Raw genomic sequence first — 23,603 nt, 5'->3', positions numbered from 1 at the left:
GTCCATCTGTAGCTGAGTCTGACTGTCCATTTACACTCATAAATAGCTGTGAATTCATATTGTCTAGATCAGGTGTGTCCAACTTGTGGCCCAAGGGCTGCATACGGCCCCGTGAAGTATTTTGTGCGGCCCCGGTCTAGGGCAATGCAGTGTTTTCCTCTGTTGCCCCCGGGTGTTTACCGTCTTGCCGGCTCCTTCCTCAGTCTTGCTGCAGCATTTGTGCAGCCCCAGAAAAAGGTTGGACACCCCTGGTCTAGATATTGATGAGGAGAGTAAAGGATAATTAGAAGAGAACCCTGTTCTAAATTCACAAGTGATGTCTTAGCAGATATTGATGGCTATGTGACTCCAGCTAGGAGATGAACAGATGTGACTTGAACTGGAAGATAGATGAAGGTGTGACTATGGAGTTGATAATATCAATTTGTGAGAATAACAGGAAACTGTTGATTAATCAATTGGGACTATAAGATATGTGGATGATTAACATATGAGGGAGTGTTGCAAAGTTCTCAACCCAACCTAAAGAGAATGATGTGGATATGGTTCAATGTCAAAACAGAGAATTTTGTTCCTGCAAATTGGCACTGAACAAAATAAGATCACACTCTTTTTCAGCTACGCTGGCAAAATAACGCTCAGAATTTAGGAAGTTGGTTGGTTGGGCTGAGAATTTTTCAGTAGTATTTGACTTTCTGCCAGGTACTTGTAGCCTGGATTGGTCACGATTGGAGACAGGATAGTGGGCTGTTCTTATGTGAGCCAGGTATAGGACAATGAAGCCCTTGTGACATCACTGATGAGGTTGGCTCTTATTGGTGGAATGAGGCATTATGACATCACAATCTCAGCTCTGGAATGTTGCTATGAGGGGGGCTGAAAAGGTCTCAGTTCAACCAAGAAGAGAATGACATGGATGTGGTTCAATCAATGATCTGAAACAACGTCAAAACATAGAATTTCGTTCCTGCAAATTGGCACTGAACGAAATAAGATCACCCTCTTTTCGGCTACAGTGGCAAAATAATGGCTCAGAATTTAGGAAGTTGGTTGGTTGGGTTGAGAACTTTTCAGCACCTGCTCGTAGATATGATATGTAGCATAGTAACATGGATGGTCTCCTTCCCGTTTTCATCACTTCTCCTGACCTAAGAATGCATATAAAGAGGGTGAGTTCTTTGGGAGACTCTCATTCGTTCACTTGATTCACAGACATACAGTAATGCATTTGGCAATTTTTTATTTGAATGACGAGGAGAATATGTTGAGCAGAAACTGACTTGCTGGCAGATGCATTGGTTGGATTTGGCTCACACCTTTCTCCATAGTTTAAGGCACATTACAAAGAACCTAAGAATAGCCTTACTGGGTCAGACCCATGGTCCATCAAGCCTAGTAGCCCGTTCTCACGGTGGCCAATCCAGGTCACTAGGACCTGGCCAAAACCCAAAGAGTAGCAACATTCAGATACATTCTGGTAGAGCTGCTTCCTCCACATCCACAGGATGCCGGGTTTTGAAAAGCCATCAGCTCACCCGGACCCGTCCTCTACAAAGAGGACGGGTCTGGGTAAATCCGGACGTCTAGTAACCCTCCTATGGCCATTTGTACAGCAGAAATGACCGTATGTCTTATCCGATGATTTTTTTCCCTTTAGTCAACTACGCTGTTCTGCACAAGTGGGTAATTATCTCCTACTACTAGCTGATGAAGGTAGTTTTTAAAAAAAAACACTACGTTTTACCAGTGACCTTATCAGTATTAGCTGGTGGTGCTCCCTGGAAAGATCCAATATGCATCTGCCAAAGTAAGCAGAAGGTTCCCCTTTGTAATGCACCCATGACCCATTAACCACTGCAGCTGCAATGAGAACCAAGGAGGGTGGAACTCAGGATAGAGCGATCTCACGGGAAACAGTGAAATACAAAATACTGCAATAAAACTTATCCATAAAGTAGGCAGATACGACCATATCACCCCTCTTTTAAAAGAAGCACACTGGCTCCCTATTACTCACCACATCTTACTATCCTTTAAAATAAAACTTTCTCATCTGCCCTCATTCCTTGATAAACTTCTCATTCCCTACTGTTCCTCACGCACTCTGAGATCAACTGATCAAAAACTTCTTTTTATCCCCTCTATCAAAGACTTCTACAATACACGTAAAGTAAATTTCGCAGTAACTGCCCCTACCCTCTGGAATTCCCTGCCACAGCTACTCCGCGACGAATCATGACTCGACAAATTTAAGACAGATTTAAAAACTTTTTTATTTCGTGATGCTTTCGCTAACACCTAGAGCCATCATTCCTTTTTTTTTTTTTCTTTTTTTTTTTTTTAATTATTTTTTTTTTTATTCTATTTATCAATAATAACCGCTTTCTTTAAAGCGTCCCTCTCCATTATGTTTTATCCTAACCCTACTATCTCCATTTTTCTTCTCAAATATGTAACTTCACCCTCCCTTCCCTTCTATCCTCACTGTCTAGTTCGTCTGGTAACGTTATTTGTATATACACAATACCTTTTTTTTTAGTTTCTTTTAGCTTCTCTTTCTTTTAAATATATTGTTAACCGGCCAGATATTAACTTGATGGTTGGTATATCAAAATTAATAAAACTTGAAACTTGAAATGGACAAATTGTTATATCTCTCCTGTTATTAAAAGGGAAAGCAGAGTGCACACTCAGGCCTAAGTCAGATCGGTGTAGCTGATTAAGGGAAAGAAATGTGTCAGATAAAATATAAAGTAATTTATCCTTCCTTAGCATCTCGTACACTGTTCTGTACAATTGGGATGTACCAAAGCAGACCCCCCTGAACGATGTCAATGTCCAAACACACCCTGGCTACAACGTCCAACATGTAATATTTACATAAGAACATAAGAATAGCCTTATTGGGACAGATCAAAGGCCCATCAAGCCCGATATCCTGTTTCCAACAGTGGACAACCCAGGTCCCAAGTACCTAGCTAGATCCCAAGCTGTTCACAGCCATTGCCTGGACTTCCTTTCTTCTCATAATATTCTTGACCCACTTCAATCGGGCTTATGCCCTCTCCATTCTACAGAAACTGCTCTTGCTAAAATCTCTAATGACGTGTTCCTGGCCAAATCCAATGGACTCTACTCTATCCTCATTCTTCTTGATCTGTCTTCTGCCTTCGACACTATTGATTACCACCTCCTTCTTGACTGGGATTCCAGTGTTCTGTTCTCACCTGATTTTCTTCCTATCTCTCTCATCGTACTTTCAGTGTATGTTACGATGAATCCTCCTCCACTGCCATCCCACTTTCTATTGGCATGACCCAAGGCTCCGTCCTGGGCCCTCTCCTCTTTTCCGTATATACCTGCTCTCTTGGTGCACTGATCTCCTCTCATGGTTTTCAATATCACCTCTATGCCGATGACTCCCAGATCTACCTCTCCACACCAGAATTCAGGCCCAAATCTCAGCCTGCCTGACATTGCTGCTTGGATGTCTTACCACCATCTCAAATTGAATATGGCTAAAACTGAACTCACTTTTCCACCTAAACTCACCTCCCCCCTTCTCACTGTTCTCTATTTCTGTGAATAACACTATCCTTCTCCCTGTCTCGTCAGCTCACAACCGTAGGGTGATCTTTGACTCCTCTCTCTCCTCCTCTGCTCAAATCCAACAAACTGCCAAAATCTTTCACTTCCTCCTCTATAACCAAAATCCGTCCTCTCTTCTCTGAACACACTACCAAAACCCTTATCCATTCTCTCATCACCTCATGCGTAGACTACTGCAACGTACTTCTCTCTGGCCTCCCGTGCACCTACCTCTCACATCTTCAATCCATTCAAAATGCTGCTGCACGACTCATATTCCGTGAGAGCCGCTATTCTCACATTACCGCTCTCCCCATCCATTTCCGAATATAGTTCAAACTCCTCTTACTGACTTACAAGTGCATTCACTCTGAAGCCTCCCAAAATCTCTCTTCACTTATCTCCCCCTATGCTTCTCCCCGTGAACTCCATTCATCGGGCAAGCCCCTCATATCTGTACCCTTCTCCTCCACTGCCAACACCAAACTCCCTTCTTTCTTGCTGCACCGTATGCCTGGAACAGGCTGCCTGAATCAATACGTCATGCTCCATCCCTAGCAGTCTTCAAATCCAAGCTAAAGGCCCACTTTTTTGAAACTGCTTTCAACTCTTAACTCCCCCTCACTGCTGCCAGATACCTAGACCCACTGTTTCATTTCCTCTACCATAATCTCCCCAACCTTGAGATGTCCTGTCTGTCATGAGCAGTGACTGTCTATTGTATGTTAAATGTACAGCACTGCGTATGCCTTTCAGAGCTTCTCCATTGAGAATATTGACCATTTAAACCTACTCTCTGTTTTCTATCTTTCAATCAGTTCTTAATCCATAGTAGGACATTATCTCCTATCCCATGACTTTCTAATTTTCTCAGAAGTCTTTCTTGAGGTACTTTGTCAAATGCCCTTTGAAAATCCAAATACACAATATCAACCGGCTCGCCTTTATCCACATGTTCATTCACCCCTTCATAGAAATGCAGTAGATTAGTAAGGCAAGATTTCCCTTGACTAAATCCATATTGGCTTTCTCTCATTAATCCATACTTACGTATATGTTCTGCCATTTTGTTCTTTATAATAATCTCTACCATTTTGTCCGGCACCGACATCAGACTCACCAGTCTACGATTTCCCGGATCACCTCTTTTTAAAAATCTCAATGCCCACCCTCCAGTCTTCCGGTACTATGCTGGATTTTAAATAAAAATGGCAAATTACTAACAATAGCTCGGCAAGTTCACTTTTCAATTCTATCAGCATTCTGAGATGTATACCATCCGGTTCAGGTGATTTGCTACTATTCAATTTGTCAAATTGACCCATTGCATCATCCAATGTTAAAAAGATTTGTTTGAGTTTCACTGATTCATCAGAATTGAATACCATTTCTGGTACCGGTAACTCTCCCACATCTTCCTCGGTGAAGACTGAAGCAAAAAATTAATTTAATCTCTCTGCTATGGCCTTGTCCCTGAGAACCCCTTTTATCCCTTGGTCATCCAGTTTTTGCTGTGTGTTTTGCTTCCAGCGCAATCTTCTTTTCAAGGTCTCTTTTCGCCTTCCTTATTAGCGCCTTGCATTTGACTTGACATTCCTTCTGCTGTTTATAATTATTTCAGTCAGATCCTTCTTCCACTTTCTGAAGGATTCTCTTTTAGCTCTAATAGCTTCCTTCACTTCACTAATTTACCATTATGGCTGCCGTTTGGTCTTTCATCCTCCTTTTTTAAAACATGGAATATATCTATTCTGGGCTTCCAAGATGGAAGTTTTAAATAACATCCACTCCTGATATATATTTTTGACCTTTGCAGCTGCACCTTTAAGTTTCTTTTTTCCCATTCTCCTCATGTTATCAGTCTCCTTTTTTAACGTTAAATGCTGTTGTATTGGATTTCCTATGTGAACATATTCCAGGGATTCTATCAAATCTCATCATGTCATGATCACTGTTATCAAACAGCCCCAGCATCTTTACTTCCCTCACCAGTTCATGTGCTCCACTAAGAATTAGATCTAGAATTGCTTCACCTCTTGTCGGTTCCTGAACCAGCTGCTCCATAAAGCAGTCCTTGATTTCATCAAGGAATTTTATCTCCCTAGCATGCCCTGATGTTATTTACCTAGTCAATACTGGGGTAGTTGAAATCACATATACAAAAGTCTCTTTATCCTCGTCTATTAAAGTAGAGGAATTGTTAAACGCAGCATACGATGGAGAAAAAAGACCTCACTTTATATCAAAGTGCTTATGAGAACAGCATAAGTGGAAAGAGAGTAAGTCCTTTAATCGTCATTGGTCATGAAAAAAAACTCCACCGGTATTGCAATAATTGTATTCTTCTTCCAACACTAGGAAAGACACGTTGTCAATAAAAAAGGTGGGAAGATGCAGTCGTATGGACCTTTGACTGTACACTTACTTGATCTTTTTGTCTTACTCATAGTGATCTTCAATATGTTTATTATGAGCACTCATTTGGTTGCTGTATTTACCGATTTGATAACTATATGATTGATTTCGTATGACTATAATCAGACATGTTTATTTCTGACATTGTACGCACATGTCACACATCATTTCATACTTCTTATCTCTTTTATATTCACGCTCATTATTGATACCTGTTGTATCGTATTATTGATTATTTTTTGTAGCCCACTCTCCATTGTTATGCAATGTGAGATACTTGCTGGTGTCCTTCTTTTTCGATTTCTTCCGTAGTTTTTTGGAAGCTTATCTTACTTTTCTGTAACTCTATTGTTTATAGAACCAATAAAAATTACTGGAACTTAAAAAAAAACAAAGCAGCAGCAAATCGAAGACAAGTCTCGGTGGCCAAATACCGCAGTATTGCAACGCTGAAAAGTAATCTCAAACCAGTTGTGAATTCAAAATAAAGGTCCAACATATACGAGTAGCCCATAAAGTCTTAACAATACTTAGCTCGGATAGATGGTCCAATCCCCCAAACATGCCGAAGATAGCTATCGAGTGTTTCCTAAGTAACCACTTCGCTATTTCAGTAGTTCCAAAATCGTATTGCTTTTCTGTGCGTTTGCATAAAAACGGTGCTGACAGATGGCTTATTTCTCCTGAATTGAGCAGCAAAAGGAGTTAAGCTAACGATGCAGAAGCCCATTACAAAGAAGACACATCTGTCCATCTGCCTTTTACCCTACCTCGCTGTCTTGTGCTTTTATTCATTAAAAAGAGAATGTGAATTAGCAGATCTTAATGAGGCGATCCCATTCATTGTCTCATTAAGACAATCTGATCTGCATTGGAACAACCCAATCTCCCGGATCCTACAGATTTATTTCAGACGCACAGCAGAAGACTGAACAGTACTGAACAAAGGCAAATGATGTTAGGTCTTAGGGTTTTCATGAACATTTGCTATACAACAACTTTGTAGGAAAAATGGTTCTGATGCAAAGTACTCACAATTAACGAGAAGAAACTCAAGGTCGTTATAAAGCCCAACATTAAAAGTAAAACTCAAAAGACCATAACATGTTGCCATATAAGAACATAAGAATTGCCGCTGCCAGGTCAGACCAGAGGTCCATCGTGCCCAGCACGCGGCGGACCTTAGGTCAAAGACCAGTGTCCTAACTGAGACTAGCCTTACCTGCGTACGTTCTGGTTCTGCAGGAACTTGTCTAACTTTGTCTTGATTCCCTGGACGGTGTTTTCCCCTATAACAGCCTCCGGAAGAGCGTTCCAGTTTTCCACCACTCTCTGGGTGAAGAAGAACTTCCTTACGTTTGTACGGAATCTTTCCCCTTTCAACTTTAGAGAGTGCCCTCTCGTTCTCCCTACCTTGGAGAGGGTGAACAACCTGTCTTTAACTACTAAGTCTATTCCCTTCATTATCTTGAATGTGTCGATCATGTCCCCTCTGTCTCCTTTTTTCAAGGGAGAAGAGGCCCAGTTTCTCTAATATCTCACTGTACAGCAACTCCTTCAGCCCTTTAACCATTATAGTCGCTCTTCTCTGGATCCTTTTGAGTAGTACCGTGTTCTTCTTCATGTACGGCGACTAGTGCTGGACGCAGTACTCCAGGTGAGGGCGCACCATGGCCCGGTACAGCGGCATGATAACCTTCTCCAATCTGTTTGTGATCCCCTTCTTAATCATTCCTAGCATTCTGTTCACCCTTTTTGCCGCCGCCGCACATTGCACGGACGGATTCATCGACTTGTCTATTTCCTGGGGGGTCTCTCCGAGTACTGCACCGGACATCCTGCATTCGTATATAAGATTTTTGATACCGACATGTATCACCTTACACTTATCCACGTTGAACCTCATTTGCCATTTATCGGCCCATTTCTCGAGCGTGTTTATATCACGTTGCAGGTCTTCGCAATCCTTCTACGTCTTCACTATTCTGAATAACTTCGTATCGTCTGCAAATTTTATCACCTCGCTCGTCGTGCCAATTTCCAGGTCGTTTATAACTATGTTGAAGAGCACGGGTCATAAGAACATAAGAACATAAGCAGTGCCTCCGCCGGGTCAGACCATAGGTCCATCACGCCCAGCAGTCCGCTCCCGCGGCGGCCCAAACAGGTCATGACCTGTCTAAATCACCAGAAGGGGCCCCCATGCCACCTTGGTTTCCTGATGAGTCCTATCTTCCCATCGAAGTCCTAGCCCTCCGGTCTTGCACATGCACGACCTGGTTGGGTTTCTATACTTTCTCAGTATCCCACGATCCCTTTATCCCCCAGGAATCTGTCCAGTCTCTGTTTGAAGCCCTGTACCGTACTCTGCCCGATCACTTCCTCCGGTAGCGCATTCCAAGTGTCCACGACCCTTTGGGTGAAGAAAAACTTCCTTGCATTTGTTTTGAACCTATCCCCCTTCAGTTTCTCCGAATGCCCCCTCGTACCTGTTGTCCCCTTCAGCCTGAAGAATCTGTCCCTATCCACCCTCTCTATGCCCCTCATGATCTTGAAGGTCTCTATCATATCACCCCTGAGCCTCCTTTTTTCCAGAGCATCAAACCCCACGGCACTCCACTCGTGATGCTTTTCCAATCCGAATATTGTCCATTTACCCCCACTCTCTGTTTCCTATCCACCAACCAGTTTTTAATCCATGTGAGTATTTCACCCCATATTCCATGACTCGCAATTTTTCAAAGTAGTCGTTAATGCGGAACCTTGTTGAACGCCTTCTGAAAATCCAGATATACAATGTCGACCGGGTCACCCTTGTCTATCTGCTTGTTTACTCCCTCGAAGAAGTGCAGCAAGTTCATCAAGCACGATATTCTCTTGCTGAAGCCGTGCTGGCTGGTCCTCATCAGATCATGTCTGTCAAGGTGATCAATGATGCAGTCCTTTATCAGCGCTTCTACCATCTTTCCCGGTACCGAGGTCAGACTCACCAGTCTGTAGTTTCCCGGATCTCCCCTCGAACCTTTCTTGAAGATCGGCGTAACATTTGCCACTTTCCAGTCTTCTGGAATCCTTTCCAATATGATCGACAGATTGGCTGTTAGTTGAAGCAGTTCAGCTATAACCCCTTTCATTTCCTTGATTACCCTCGGATGGATACCATCCGGTCCCGGGGATTTATCATTTTTAAGGCTATCAATCTGCCTGCATACCTCTTCTAGATTGACCTGTCAGTTTCCCCTCTTCGTTTCTCGCGTATAGCCTGTCGGCTTCCGGTATGTTGCGTATATCCTCTTCGGTAAATACAGATGCAAAAAATGTGTTCAGTTTGTCGGCAATGGCTTTATCTTCCTTTAGTATTCCCTTTATTCCATGGTCATCCAAAGGTCCCAACGCTTCCATCACGGGTCGTTTCCCCTTAATATATCGAAAGAATGGCTTGAAGTTTTTTGCCTCCTTGGCTATTTTTTCCCCGTAGTCTCTCTTGGCTTCTTTTATTCTATGTTGATCTGTCCTCACCGAATACTTCTTCTCTGCAGACACACACACTAGAAGAGAGAATTAGTTGAACAGTTATCTGATCCTCTCTTGAACAAATGCTTTGAGTTCTGGCCCTCAGTCCACTGTAATAGTCTTCTTGCCATTATGCCAATTTTTTTCTTAATGTTTACCTGTAGGACATCTCTCTCAAGGGACCCTAGGCCATTCTCAAGGGACCCTCGGCCACAAGAGGGCACCCGCTCAAACTCAGGGGCGGAAAATTTCATGGCGACACCAGAAAGTATTTCTTCACAGAGAGAGTGGTTGATCATTGGAACAAGCTTCCAGTGCAGGTGATCGAGGCAGACAGCGTGCCAGACTTTAAGAATAAATGGGATACCCATGTGGGATTCCTACGAGGGTCAAGATAAGGAAATTGGGTCATTAGGGCATAGACAGGGGGTGGGTAAGCAGAGTGGGCAGACTTGATGGGCTGTAGCCCTTTTCTGCCGTCATCTTCTATGTTTCTATGTTTTTATGAGGGGCCGCTGAAAAGTTCTCAGCCCGACCAACAAAGTTGGGGCAGTATATAGTGTATAGCCCTCGGTGGAGACTGCCCCTACTTTTGTTGGGCTGAGAACTTTTCAGCGGCCCCTCGCACTCCTCCTCAGCACATGCAGGTGCGTCTCAAAGCGCTGCGCACAGAACAGCTGGATGGTTGGCAGCTGCTGAAAGCCAGAACCAGCACAAACAGATGAGTTATAGTTGGAGTGAACGTACTTCGGCTGGTTAATTCTTTTAGAGAAACGTTTTCCTGGCATCGGCGTGGCCCTGAGGTTTAATCAGGAAATGCAAGCAGGGCTGCTGAAAGAGTTTTAGGATCTCTCACTCCCAGGGGTTCTCTTACTAAAAGGTCTGGCACGACACACAAACAAAGAGAGCTTCAAGAAAACAAGATCTCAATGCTTGGTAGCAGTGTGAGCCAGGCTGTATCACAGTCACCACACTCAGCCCCTGTGGAGGGGGAGGGAAGCAGGGGAGAAGGCAGAGACTGCTAGCACATGTCTTCAGAGGTTTCGTTAGCCCTCAGTGCCAATCCCTCTGCCAGGAAACCTTTTTTTCTCTCACTCTAATCTCCTGAACTCTAAGTCCTACCACAGGCCTTAACAAATTTTCCTTGAGCTAGAACTAGAAGTCAACCCCAAAACTTAGGAAACGGCAGCCAAGAGCTTCTCAGGCTTCCTGTTGTCCCTAGCAAAGCTAAAGAGTGAGAGAGGGAACATGTGCGGTATGTTTAAGGCCTGGGAGTCACTGAGTGTTTTCCAATTCTGTGGCTAGGGGGGGAAAAAGTGTACTACGTAAATCAAGCCCCTATACTTAGGATTACCAAATTTTTCTCCAGGACATCCCATCCCATTCTGCCTCCAGCCCTGCCCAGTTCCGCCTTCAGCCACCCCCCTCCCCCCCCCCCACACAAAGCCTCCTCTCTTCTTCCAGATGAGCTCCATGTCTGGAGGGCCTGGAGCAGGTGCGGATGTGCCTGATGTCATCCGCACATGCTCAGAGGCCCTCCAGATGTGGCCGGAGCTGTTTGGGGCTTTCCAAAACCCAGACAAATGCCAGGTTTTGGAAAGGCCATCCGAGAGCCCAGACAGTCCTCTAAAAAGAGGGCATGTCTGGGTTTTCCCGGACGACTGGTAACCCTATCAATACTCCCCCTATTCCATTCCCAGCAAACTTGCAGCCATGAGCCTACCACTGCTGCCCGCGCCAAACTTACAAAAGGTACAGGGAAGGGGAACGCATGCGCATGGCGGGAGGGGCGCCCCTCACCCTCGCTACACCAATGACCACCAAGAAAGATGAAGTAAGTCCAGGCACTTCCTCAAGCACCTGCTAGAGCACTATGTTCCTGTGCAGTCGGGGAAATTCTAAAAGCGGTGCACTCCTGGGGCTTAAGTTAATTAAAGAACACGTTAGAAAAGGCAAAAAAACAGCGAGGTCGAAATGTCTACCAGCGCCTAAATAAAAGGCACCAGAACTGCACCTACGTAGGCCCTTTAGACCGCCGAATGCCAAAGTAGGTGTGGCCAATGTTGGAAGTGGCATTAGACAGTCTAAAGGGCCTACTTAGGTGTGATTCATGCAAAGATAGACCCAGAAAACCCTGGCTTACATTTTCGGTACCTATCTTTCCCATACGTGCGATTCTGAGGAGAATGTTACAACAGAAATTTAGAGAAGCAGCTACAATGGATGTTAATGTTATTCAAAAATATTATCCTGGAAGCCCAGACTAGATATATTCCATATATTACAAAAGGAGAAAGGAAGACCAAATGGCAGCCAGCATGGTTAACGAGTGAGATGAAGGAAGCTATTAGAGCTAAAAGAGAATCCTTTAGAAAATGGAAAAAGGATCTGACTGAAAATAATTGTAAACAGCAGAAGGAATGGCAAGGCTAATAAGGAAGGCAAAGAGAGACCTCGAAAATAAGATTGTGTTAGAAGTAAAAACACACAGTAAAAACTTTTTTAGGTATATTAAAAGCAAGAAGCTGGGAAGAGATTCGATTGGACTGCTAGACGACCGAGGGATAAAAGGGGTTCTCTGGGAAGACAAGGCTGTAGCAGAAAGATTAAATGAATTATTTGCTTCGGATTTCACTGAACCATTTTTGCATACATACAGTTGAAGAGGAAAATCCTCTTTAAAAAATATTAAATGCATAAAAGTCATATGCAATGATTGGAGGGTGAGCTCCACGATGGGGTATGTCTTCACAGAGCTTCGTGTCTCTGAGCATAAGTGAAATGTTCTCGTATTGATAAAGTTCTTTTGAAAATGTTCATATAGTACAGTTTTACCAAACCCTGTCCTGGGGGACCTCCAGCCAGTCGGGTTTTCAAGATATCCCTAATGAATATGCATGAGAGAGATTTGCATACCTGCCACTTCCATTATATGCAAATCTCTCTCATGCATATTCATTAGGGATATCTTGAAAACCCGACTGGATGGGAGTCCCCCAGGACAGGGTTTGGAAACCACTGATATAGTATATGAGGAAGACTTACATATATTTTTGTGGTTTGACATTTTTTCTTTCTCAATTCGTTTGAATTACATACCCTTGTTTGTTGTTTGTGTTAATTTTATCAACAGTAGAAGAGGTAGGGTTACCAGACATCTGATTAAACTTGGATATGTCTTCCTTTTTGAAGACTGTCCGGGTGCCCAGATGTTTTTTTTTTTTAATTTGGGGAGTCTGTCCGGCTCTCCCAATTCCCCCACCTACTTTTTCTCCAGGCCCGGCTGTGGTAATTGAATCTCAGCACCCAGATAAGCCTGGTCCTGCCGGCCTGCCCTGGAAGCTACCTCTCTGCAAGTCCTGCCAATGCAAGAACAGGAAGTTACTGCAGAGAGGCAGCTTCTGGGGCAGGCCAGAGATAGCAGGTGCTGCTGGCTGCCCAAAGATTCAATTACAGTGGCTGGACCTGAGAAGGAGGTAGGTGGGGGAGTTGAGAGCTTGAGAGGTCATGAGGGGAAGCAGTGACAGAAGGAGGAAGGAAGGAAGGAGGGAGGGAGGAGAGAAAGAGCATGAGGTGGAGTAATAGCATGAAGGGAGGGTGGGCTGGAGAGGCATTATAGAAAGGAGAGAGTGCTGGAGAAAAGAGCAAGGAATAGGGTAGTGCTAGATGGAAGGGGAGAGACAAATAGCAAGAGAGGAGGTTTGAAGGAGAAGGGCACCTAGAAGGGGGTGAGGGTGGTTGGGGGTTGGAAGGAGAGAGAGATAGAACCACCCATATGGGAGAAGGGTTGAAGGAAGGGAGGGAGAGAGAGAGAGAGAGAAGCACTAAAAGGGTAGAGGAAGGGAAGGGGAGCCAAGTAAATGGGTGGAGTGTGGGTGGGGCTGTTGGTGGAATGTGGGTAGGGGTTATTGACTTATGTGTCCTGTTTTTTGTCTTCACAAATATTGTAACCCTAAGAAGAGGTTTGAGAGTATGTGGTGAGAAATGTATAATGACAAACAAACATCGAAGGAAGACTCTGGTGCTGAAATGTCTTTTATTGAGATGACGTGACTCAACACGACTGTGTTTGGACCCCAACTGGGCCTGCCTCAGGAGTCTATTAGCAGGATGATGTAATGCCTAAATCATGTATCACTATTTGAAACACGTAACAATTGACGCTGAAAGCAGGCGTAGCGATTCGTGATTGAAAGGCACAATTCCCTACAAACGAGCATTACATCATCCTGAGGCAGGCCCAGTTGGGACCGAAACACGGTCGTGTCGCGTCACGTCATCTCAATAAAAGACATTTGAGCACCGGAGTCTTCCTTCGCTGTTTGTTTGTCACTTTCCAAGTTTTGGGAAGTAATCATCTCCTGTTCTTCCGATACAGGATCAGTTCTTGCTGCTAGGAAAGTGGTTTCTTTATGTCAAAAGGACATCAAGGAGGACCTTCCAGTCTAACAAGATGGGGCAAGAACAGATCTTTTCTATGTTCTATTCTGACAGGGAATGGAGGGAGGGTCATGCTCATGAGTGAGTGTTGTTGTTTGTCTGTGTCCCCAGGCGTGGTTCTTTTCTGTCCTATGCTGACCCTCTCTACCAGCACTTTGTTCAAAGTATACAGATTTGAATTGTTTTGCCTTCTTCTGTGGTACATCGTGACCCCGGCACTGCTGCTGAGCACTGAATGCCTCTCTCTGGGTCGCTAATCGTGGAGACTGAACCTCCTCCCTTGTCCGCTTGAAGTGATCTGTGGTATCACATCCAAAATGGCAGCTGATTTCCCCTCCCCCCTCTCAAAAAGGAAAGGGATGACTAGAACTAGGATTTGGAATTCAAAGCAGGGGGATACAGGAAGAGAGAACAGCATCCTCCAAATTCTTGTACATTGGGCAGAGCACGGAAGACCAGGAATTTTGTAATCCACTGTGATTGGACCTCTGACCTCCAGCATAAATTCCTTTAGTCTGCTTAAGGTCTGTTTTAGGTTTTTTTTTTACACATTTAGAGGGTAGTTCTATAAGGAGCCCCTAAATTTAGATGGCCAGTAAATGCCAGGATTCTAGTCATCTATTCAAGTATGTAAACATGTGGTTTTCAGCTACTTACTGCTCTGTTTCGATGGGCATTCACATAGATGGGGCACGCACATAGAGAATGACATGAGGACCAATTTTTCCCATCCCTGTGGGATCTCTCTATCTCCGTCCCCGTGAGCTCTGTCCCTGTCCTGCCCCATTCCTAGGTTACCAGAAGTCCGGATTTACCTGCACATGTCCCCTTTTTAGAGGGCACGTCAGGGCGGCTTTTCAAAACCCAGCATATTGTCCAGCGTCACATGCGCAGATGCCTGACCAACCAACAAGAACAGGCTGAGGGGGGGCAGAACTAGGGGCAAGGCTGGGGCATGGGCGTAATGGGGCGGGGATGGATGGAACTGGGCGGGCCTATGGGTCCCTACCCATTCCTGCAAGCTCTGTCCTCATTTGCACAAGCTTCGAGCACTTTCCAAAAGTGTTTGAGGCTTGTGCAGTTAAGGCAGAGCTTGAGCTCGTGGGGACAAGACGGGGATAGAGAGATCCAGTGGGGAAGGGGGCAAATTTTTCCCCCTATATACATCCACAATCTAAGCACTACTGGTTGGTAGAAGTGCTCGTGGGCTAAAATAGAGGCACATATTTGACCGATTACACTAGTATTCTCCAAAAAATAATGTAGGTGCCTACTTTTCTTTATAGAATAGGCTCCGAGTTGGCACACTCTTGGCACCTAAAAGTAGGTGACCTTTTCTAGAATTACCCTCTTAGGGTGCAACTTGAAAAGAGTTGAGTTTTATTTTCATTAGGCAGCTCCCATGGAGTTCCCCTTTGAAAATTTGTGCCAGGAGGATGTAGGCGCTTTGTACCCTCACATTTTTTCCAATGATTGCTAAGTCAAGGACATACCGAGCATCGTGTGTCTTTCTTCTGTGCTGGACCATTCATTGCAGCACGTGCTGTCTGGAAGTCACCAGAACAATTCAATGCTCTACGCAGCCACATGAATACTCTCTTCTTCCTGCAAACACTCTTGTTTTTATTTTTTTTTCCAGCTGTTTGTTCTCTAATCTGCTGTGACTTGGTGGTAATGGCAACACACTCCTTATTTGTTTCAGGCTTGGCACGCGAAAGCCTGGTTGATGCTTCTACTCCTCCCTCCCCACGTCCGTTCTAGACTTGTCCTGCTTCTCTTATGTCATGGGGAATTCGGTCAGCAGGCCCAGCTGCCTGGGGGAGAAGGGCAGGAAATCTGAGGAGTTCCTGAAGGAGTGTTACCTCAAGAAGGATTCGCTTCTTGACGCAGCCAACTCAAACGGGAGGAACAATTCTGAAGCTAACAATGGGCCTCCTGACAAATCCCTCACCCCAGTGGTGATAGAAAATGGATGGAGCTTGTCCCCAGGATCAGCCAAATGCCAACAAATCTGCCCACTCCCCAAGCAAAACAATATAGAGCCCAAGGTCCAGAATGGGATCATGAACTGTGCTGTGAGAAATGATAAGCCAGATTCATCAGTCACTGTATGGTCTCCCCAAAGAGGAATCATCCAGAGGAATTCTGGAAGCAGCTGGTTATGGAAGCCCTTCACCACAAGGGAGGTCACTGAGATTACTGAAGTGACAGAGACTATTGTCACAGAGATTGTTGAGGTGACTGAATACCCATCAGGGGAGAAAGGTGGTCAGCCCATCATCACCAGGACTGTGAAGGTGCTTACCGAGTGTGCTGGGGAACTTGCTGAGGTTAATAACTTCTCATTTTCATTTTTATATCTGGTGACTTGTTTAGTAGATTGGTGTAAATGGTAAAGTAAGGAACGAGTGCTGATGGACATAAACAATAGAAGGTGCCGATAATAGGGAATAATGATGGAGTAGAGTTGTTGCTTGGGATTAATAAAGATTGAGGTGGAGGTGGAAATAGGGATTCATGGTGATCAAGATGGACAATGTGATGGTGATGCAGGTTGCTAGGGTGAATATGGTAGAGATGTTGGTTGGTTGTAAAGGTTGCAATAGCTATGGTGGAGATGTGGGTTGTTGATGATGGAAATGGTTGATGTGGTGCATGTGTGATGTGGCCATGATGGAGACAGGAGAGGTGTTTGAAGTGGTGAGATATGAATGATGATGTAAATGGTGGACATGGTGAAAACTGGATTTGGTGAATGTGGGTGTTAGTGGTGAGTAAACCAGGAGCAGAGTTTTACTGATCTTCAGGGATATTCATAGAAACATAGAAAATGATGACAGATGAAGACCTTATGGCTTATCTGGTCTGTCCATCCATAACAATTTAGTTAGTTAGGTGCTATTGACTCACGTTTGATGAATTACAGATCTAAAAAGAAATAGGTTTCCTGTTGATCCGATAAAGGTCCTCTAGCATCATCCCCATGACTGTTTTTAACGTGTCAAGCTATCTAATTGCCCCATAACAACTAATAAGCTCTAAAAGCCTCTCTTTTCCCTTAGATATCCTTTTTGCTTGTCCTATGCTTTCTTGAATTCAGATAAAGTCCTCTTCTCCAGTGCCTCTGCAGGAAGGCCATTTCATACATCAACTGTCCTTTCTGTAAAGAAATATATCTTTAGATTAATCGTGAGTATATACTCTTCCACCTCCAACCTATGCCCTCTTATTCCAGAGCTTTCTTTAAATTGAAAGAGGTACACCTCCTGTGCATTTATGCGATGGATGTATTCACATAGTAACATAGTAAAAAAAATAAAGACTTGCGGTGTCCATCCAATCTACCCATAAGTCACGTTCGTTATTAAGGCAATGTTGAACCAACAATCCAATAATTGTTCATTTTACTTGATAAGTTCCACTATAAGATGCCTTCCCTTCCCTCTGAGATAGGCATGACCTGTACTCAGACGATGTGAATGTGGTATAAAATAAGGGTTCTTGCTCCTGATCCATTTTGCTGCATACAGGACGCAGACTGTAGAAGTCTGTCCGGCATCGGTTACACTTCCCCACTGCTGGAGTTGCTGTCAAAGCTAACTCCAGACAAACTCAATCTGTCTTTCCAAAGACTGAAGAAAGCCGTCCAGCATTGGCTTCACTTCCCCGCTGCTGGGGAAGTGAAGCCAATGTCTGTCATATCGCCCCACTCCTGTCTTTCTTCCAAAGTGTACACACTGAGATCTTTACGTCTGTCCCCAAATGCTAAATGATGAAGACCGCTGGCCACTTTAAAAGCTGATTTCATCTTGTTTATCTTTTTTGAAGATGTAGCCTCCAAAATTATACCTACTACTTCAGCTGTGGTCTCACAGAGATGTACACAGAAGCCCTATCACTTCCTTCTTCTCTTTCTCTATGCATCCAAGCATCCTTCTGGGATTTAGAAACATAGAAACATAGAAACATAGAAAATGATGGCAGAAAAGGGCCACGGCCCATCAAGTCTGCCCATTCTAATGACCCACCCCCCTAACTTCTTCCCCTAAGTGATCCCTCATGCCTATCCCATTTTTTCTTAAAATCTGGCATGCTGCTGGCCTTAAATGCCTGCAGTGGAAGATCATTCCAATGATCAACCACCCTTTCGGTGAAGAAATACTTCCTGGTGTCGCCATGAAATTTCCCGCCCCTGATTTTCAGTGGATGTCCTCTTGTGGCCGTGGGTCCTTTAAGAAAAAAGATATCATCTTCCACCTCGATACGGCCCATGATATATTTGAATGTCTCAATCATGTCTCCCCTCTCTCTACATTCCTCGAGTGAGTATAGCTGCAATTTACTCAGCCTTTCCTCATACGGGAGATCCTTGAGCCCTGAGACCATCTTGGTGGCCATTCGCTGAACCGATTCAGCTCTCAGCACATCTTTTTGGTAATGTGGCCTCCAGAATTGTACACAATATTCCAGATGAGGTCTCACCATGGATCTGTACAACGGCATTATGACTTCGGGCTTCCGGCTGACGAAACTTCTACGAATACAACCCATCATTTGTCTTGCCTTGGATGAAGCTTTCTCCACTTGATTGGCAGTTTTCATGTCTTCTCTAATGATCACTCCTAAGTCTCTCTCGTTCTCCCTACCTGTTTACCATGCCCCTGGCTGTCTTTGAAAAATCTTAGTGGAAATATTTTTTTAAACAGTTTAGAAAACTCAATTTTTCTTCACCAAGATCGCTTTTCTTCACTTTAATTCCTTCTTGGTTTTCAGTTTTCTTATGAGCTTGCTTTTATGTCTGAGCCACCCCTTTACAAGCTCCTTCACGTGAGGCTTTATCACTTGTGCTTTCATATAGACTTTAAAAAAAGTCATGCTAATTTTGTGACATTCTTTTCTGGTTTGTTAATTTGTGGTTTACGTGGACTGATCATCTTTTCTCGGGTATATAATTTTGTGTTTCTTTGTTTTTTTCTAGAAATGTAGACACAGATCAGAATGACATTATTTGTTATTATTTTTATTGATTATCTATTTTGCCTTTATGATATTTTGATTGTCCTGGTACCATATTCTGATTTGTTGTTCTCCTCTTCTATTAGATTGGAAATTCATGCTTTGGTCTTACTGTTAAGCGATTTGTTCATTTAATTGTCTCATTGATTGGAATTTAATGGCTTGATGAAATTATATTTCATTTTTCTATGCTTTTATCAAGCGATTTGTTCATTTAATTTTTTTTGATTGAGCTGTATTTAATTTATGGAGTTGCATTTGGTCGCTTTAGGTTGGTAACATTGCTCTAAATACGTACATTTAATTTATATTCAATTGTTTTAAATTCATACTATCCTTTTATCTACACATTCAAATTATTTAAATATTTATCCACAAATGTCTTTTTAATATTTGGATATTACGAGTATATACCTTTAATTTATAGGTTTTGTATTTTGATGCCTGTCTTTATTTATGTTTTTGCATCAGAGAAATTTGCAATTAAGAGGCCATGAGTACTTTGATTGGCCCTGTTTATCATCTCCACTGTTTTGTCACTATTGTTTGTGTGGTGTGTGGAGGATCGACCTTTTAGTTTGGTTGTTAGCAAATATACAAACCAGATAACATTAACAAGTGAACCCCGCAAGAGACTTCGAATAAAGGAAATGCTATGTGAAGATAAACCATATGTAAGCTAGAATAATTAACAAAATCCAGCATCCCAACTAAGTATAAATAGAAACGCAGAAGAAAATGAAGGATAGCACTTTGCATTCCTGCAGTCTTAAACTGTTTCTCGTCTTCTTAGCTTTCCCAGAAAGCCATAGCCTCAGCCGAGGAGCCACCCTTGGAAATGATACTGAGCTGGGTCTCTGACATGGAGGATCTGATATCCAATCAGAAACCCCCTTCTTCAGAAGTGAAAGTGGTAAAAGCACAGCTCCAGGAGCAGAAGGTAAGATTTTTCATAAAGGACCACTGGGGCTCACACACAAGCAGTGGGCTGTGTGTTAGGAAAGAGCTGTGGGGAGCTAAACAAGCTGGAAACGGAGCTACATGTAGGTACATATAAGTAGGGTTTCCTTGACCTCTCACCTTTTAAGACACTGTCTTGTGACCCTTCTTCCTTAAGATGTTGTTTTCTGAACCCTGGTGGAGTCTGGTTTTCTGCTTGAGACCAGTGGACAAGAATCAGTGGTAGCCCTGGATCAGGGGGAAGTCCCCATGGTGCAGCGGCTGTTCAAGGTTTCTTTAAGGACCTGCTCAGACTCTAACACTAATGTATGCCACTGTGGTTTACACAATGCCCACATATGTAGACTGACTATTGTTTGCCCGTTGAATTCCAAATGTAATAAACTGACCATTGATGTTATCATCATTGGGATAAATGTTTAAAAAGATCTTTTGCCCTCACACAGCTCCTGCAAAGACTACTGGAAGAGCGAAGGCCCCGATTAGAGCGTGTATTACAGGACATGCAGACATCAGAGTCAGGAGAGGAGAATGCCAAACATGGCAGCCTTCAAGCAAGATGGGAAGCACTGATCCAACAAGCAGATACAAGGTAAGGCGGGAATAACGGGGACTTTGAAACAAGGCAAGAAGGATGCAGTGCAGTGCTGTCTACTCTCCTTCTGTCCAAACCTCCTCCTCAAATGGTACAATGCCCATTTGACATCTGAGCAGTAGTGGAATGCTCTTCCCATTGCTGTATTTTTGGGGTATCACTGCATTGGGCTTCTAAGAAGATATTTGAGCTGCATGGGTGAAACAGTAGTTACTTACCACCCTTATGGCAGGCATCCAAGAAGACGGAGTTTCAATGAGCATCAGTAGGCCAAATTATTTTGGAGAACAGTCTTATTGCTTTTGATGTCTATAGTGACTAGTACAAAACTTGGTGATAAGACATGGAAGGGACCTGGGTGTTGGATGAGGCGTAGATGGCAATGGGGACAACCAGCACTTTTACAAGATTTTGGTTGCACTTGGGACAGATATGGAGAACAGCAACTCCTGTCAAATTTGGTTTCCGATTTGATTATGGCACTGAGAACCTTCTCCTTTCATTCATGGACTTTGCCCGCCTAGGTTTTAATCAACGTGAACGTTTTCTCTTGGTTCTTCTTCACCCAGAGAGTGGTAGAAATCTGGAACGCTCTTCAGGAGGCTGTTATAGGGGAAAACACCCTCCAGGGATTCAAGACAAAGTTAGACAAGTTCCTGCTGAACCAGAATGTCTGCAGGTAAGGCTAGTCTCAGTTAGGGCACTGGTCTTTGACCTAAGGGCTGCTGCGTGAGCAGACTGCTGAGCACAATGGACCACTGGTCTGATCCAGCAGCGGCAATTCTTATGTTCTTTGGCACTATCCACCATCAAGTGCTGCTAAATAGACCTCTTTCCATTGACCTATCAGGCACAGTGTGGAAATGATATAAAAGATGGACCCAGACATAGGACCGACAAGAACTTTGGACAAGACTGAGCCTGTAACTCTTCTAGCCAAACCTATCGCCACAAGGAACAGCATTTTCAATTTGATGCCCGTAATGTAGGCCTCTGAAAGAGGCTCAGAAGTAGGGTTACCAGATTGTCCAGAACAAAAATCCGGACCCATGGCCCTGCCCCCCAGGCTCGCCCCGTTCCGCCTGAATCACGCCCCATCCCACCCCAGCCCCTCCCCCCCTTAACCTGTTTGCTTGTTGGGAGCGCATCTGCACATGTGCTGGTGATGATGTCACACACACGTGAGCCTGCGCATGATGCCACCACATTGCAACCACGCATTCACAGATGCCATTCCGACGTCGCTGCTAGCTGGAAGCTTTTCAACACCAGGACAACGTGCCGGGTTTTGAATGCTGTCCGGACCCCCGGACATGTCCTCAAAAAGAAGGAGATGTCCGGGGAAATCCGTTTGTCTGGTAACCCTACGTAGAAGGTGCTTTTAATACCACGGAGAGAAAAGATTTGGTCCCCATTGTCGCCCCACCAGACATTAGAATACAAAAAGAACAAACGGTGTCTGCTTTCAAATTTCCCCAGTCACTGCAGGGCTGCTTTCAGCCAGTTGTTTGTACCACCTTCCCCTCACAGCTCACAGTTCACAGTTTTCTTGCACTAGGGTGAGAACATAAGAACTGCCATCTCCGGATCAGACCTTCGGTCCATCAAGTTTGGCGATCCGCACACACGGAGGCCCAGCCAGGTGTACACCTGGCGTAATTTTAGTCACCCATATCCCTCTATGCCTCTTGTAAGGAGATGTGCATCTAGTTTGCTTTTAAATCCTAGAACGGTGTATTCCGCAATAACCTCCTCTGGGAGAGCATTCCAGGTGTCCACCACTCATTGCGTGAAGCAGAACTTCCTGATATTTGTCCTGGACTTGTCCCCCCTTAGCTTCAGTCCATGTCCTCTTGTCCGTGTCACATTGGACATTGTAAATCATTTTTTTTTCCTGCTCTATTTTGTCGATTCCTTTCAGTATTTTGAAAGTCTCGATCATATCCCCTCGCAGTCTCCTTTTCTCAAGGGAGAACAATCCCAGTCTCTTAAGTCGTTCCTCATATTCCAAGTTCTCCATACCTTTTATTAGCTTCGTTGCTCGTCTCTGCACCCTCTCCAGCAGTTTTATATCCTTCTTAAGGTTGGGAGACCAATGTTAGACACAGTATTCCAAGTGTGGTCTGACCATCACTCTATAAAGCGGCATTATAACTTTCTCCGATCTACTCGTGATTCCATTCTTTATCATGCCTAACATTCTACTTGCTTTCTTTGCCGCTGCCGCATTGTGCTGCTGTTTCTGCTTCTACACTGTTCTCAGGTAGAAAAAAACTCTGATTCTTTCAAAAGAGCCAATAGAAGCTCTCTGCTCTTGGCAGTGGGAGGAGTCCAGACAGTGTGCATGACAGCTTCCCCGTTGCTATGACATCAGAGGCCTGTTTGTTGAATTTCTGCACTTTGAAAGATTTAGTGAACACGGGAATCCCCCTCCTTACAAATGTAAACTGCTTTGGAAAAAAAAAAATCATATTAACTAGTCAATTTCTCTTGCAAAGTTTGATGAAAATGATAGTTAGAAAGACCCAAGGCAGCTCCGTTGATTAACTAAGAGAACAAAAGGGTTTTGGTGGTCAGATTATCTGTTAGTATCATTTAGAGGACCTAGGAAAGGAACAGCAGCATTAAAGGTGATGTTGGACCACTAGAATGAGGAGGTCATTTTCTGTTGGGACTGGATTTTCAATGAAAAGCCTTTACCACAGATTTTCACTGAAACTTCCTCAGGTTTTCACTATAATGTAGGGACTCCTCAAAATGGCCAGGCAAAGTTAGCAATTTTCTGAGGCTCCCATTCAGTTAACTCCTACTCCTGTAACCTTAGTGCTATCAGCCAGACTCTAGTTTTTTGAACAACTTTCTTTAATAACTTGATATAAGGAATAAATACTCACAGTTTGATGATTTCAAGGCAGTTCAACTTTGTTTACAGAATCTTCTCATTCAACCAGCACATCCTTGGTCCAAGGGGAAGCTGGGAGTGTGTCCACACACCTTGTGGGGAATCACAGTGTGCTCTAGACTTAGATACTGAACCTAAGCTATATTAGGCTATCAGAAATAAAGGGTGAAAACC

The 23,603-nt window shown here is 43.8% G+C and overlaps 1 protein-coding gene across 1 annotated transcript in view; it reads left to right on the top strand.

Annotated features, from left to right (window-relative positions):
* PLEC (plectin) overlaps window positions 1-23,603 on the top strand; it is a 523,889-nt gene that overhangs the window by 319,321 nt on the left and 180,965 nt on the right. Inside the window, 2 exon segments of the mRNA XM_033935291.1 lie at window positions 19,766-19,912; window positions 20,379-20,524. Coding sequence (XP_033791182.1) covers window positions 19,766-19,912; window positions 20,379-20,524 — 293 coding nt within the window.

This window comes from Geotrypetes seraphini, chromosome 2, assembly GCF_902459505.1.
Source record: "Geotrypetes seraphini chromosome 2, aGeoSer1.1, whole genome shotgun sequence".
In the NCBI taxonomy this organism is placed as follows: domain Eukaryota; kingdom Metazoa; phylum Chordata; class Amphibia; order Gymnophiona; family Dermophiidae; genus Geotrypetes; species Geotrypetes seraphini.
This window is presented reverse-complemented; position numbering and strand designations above follow the sequence as displayed.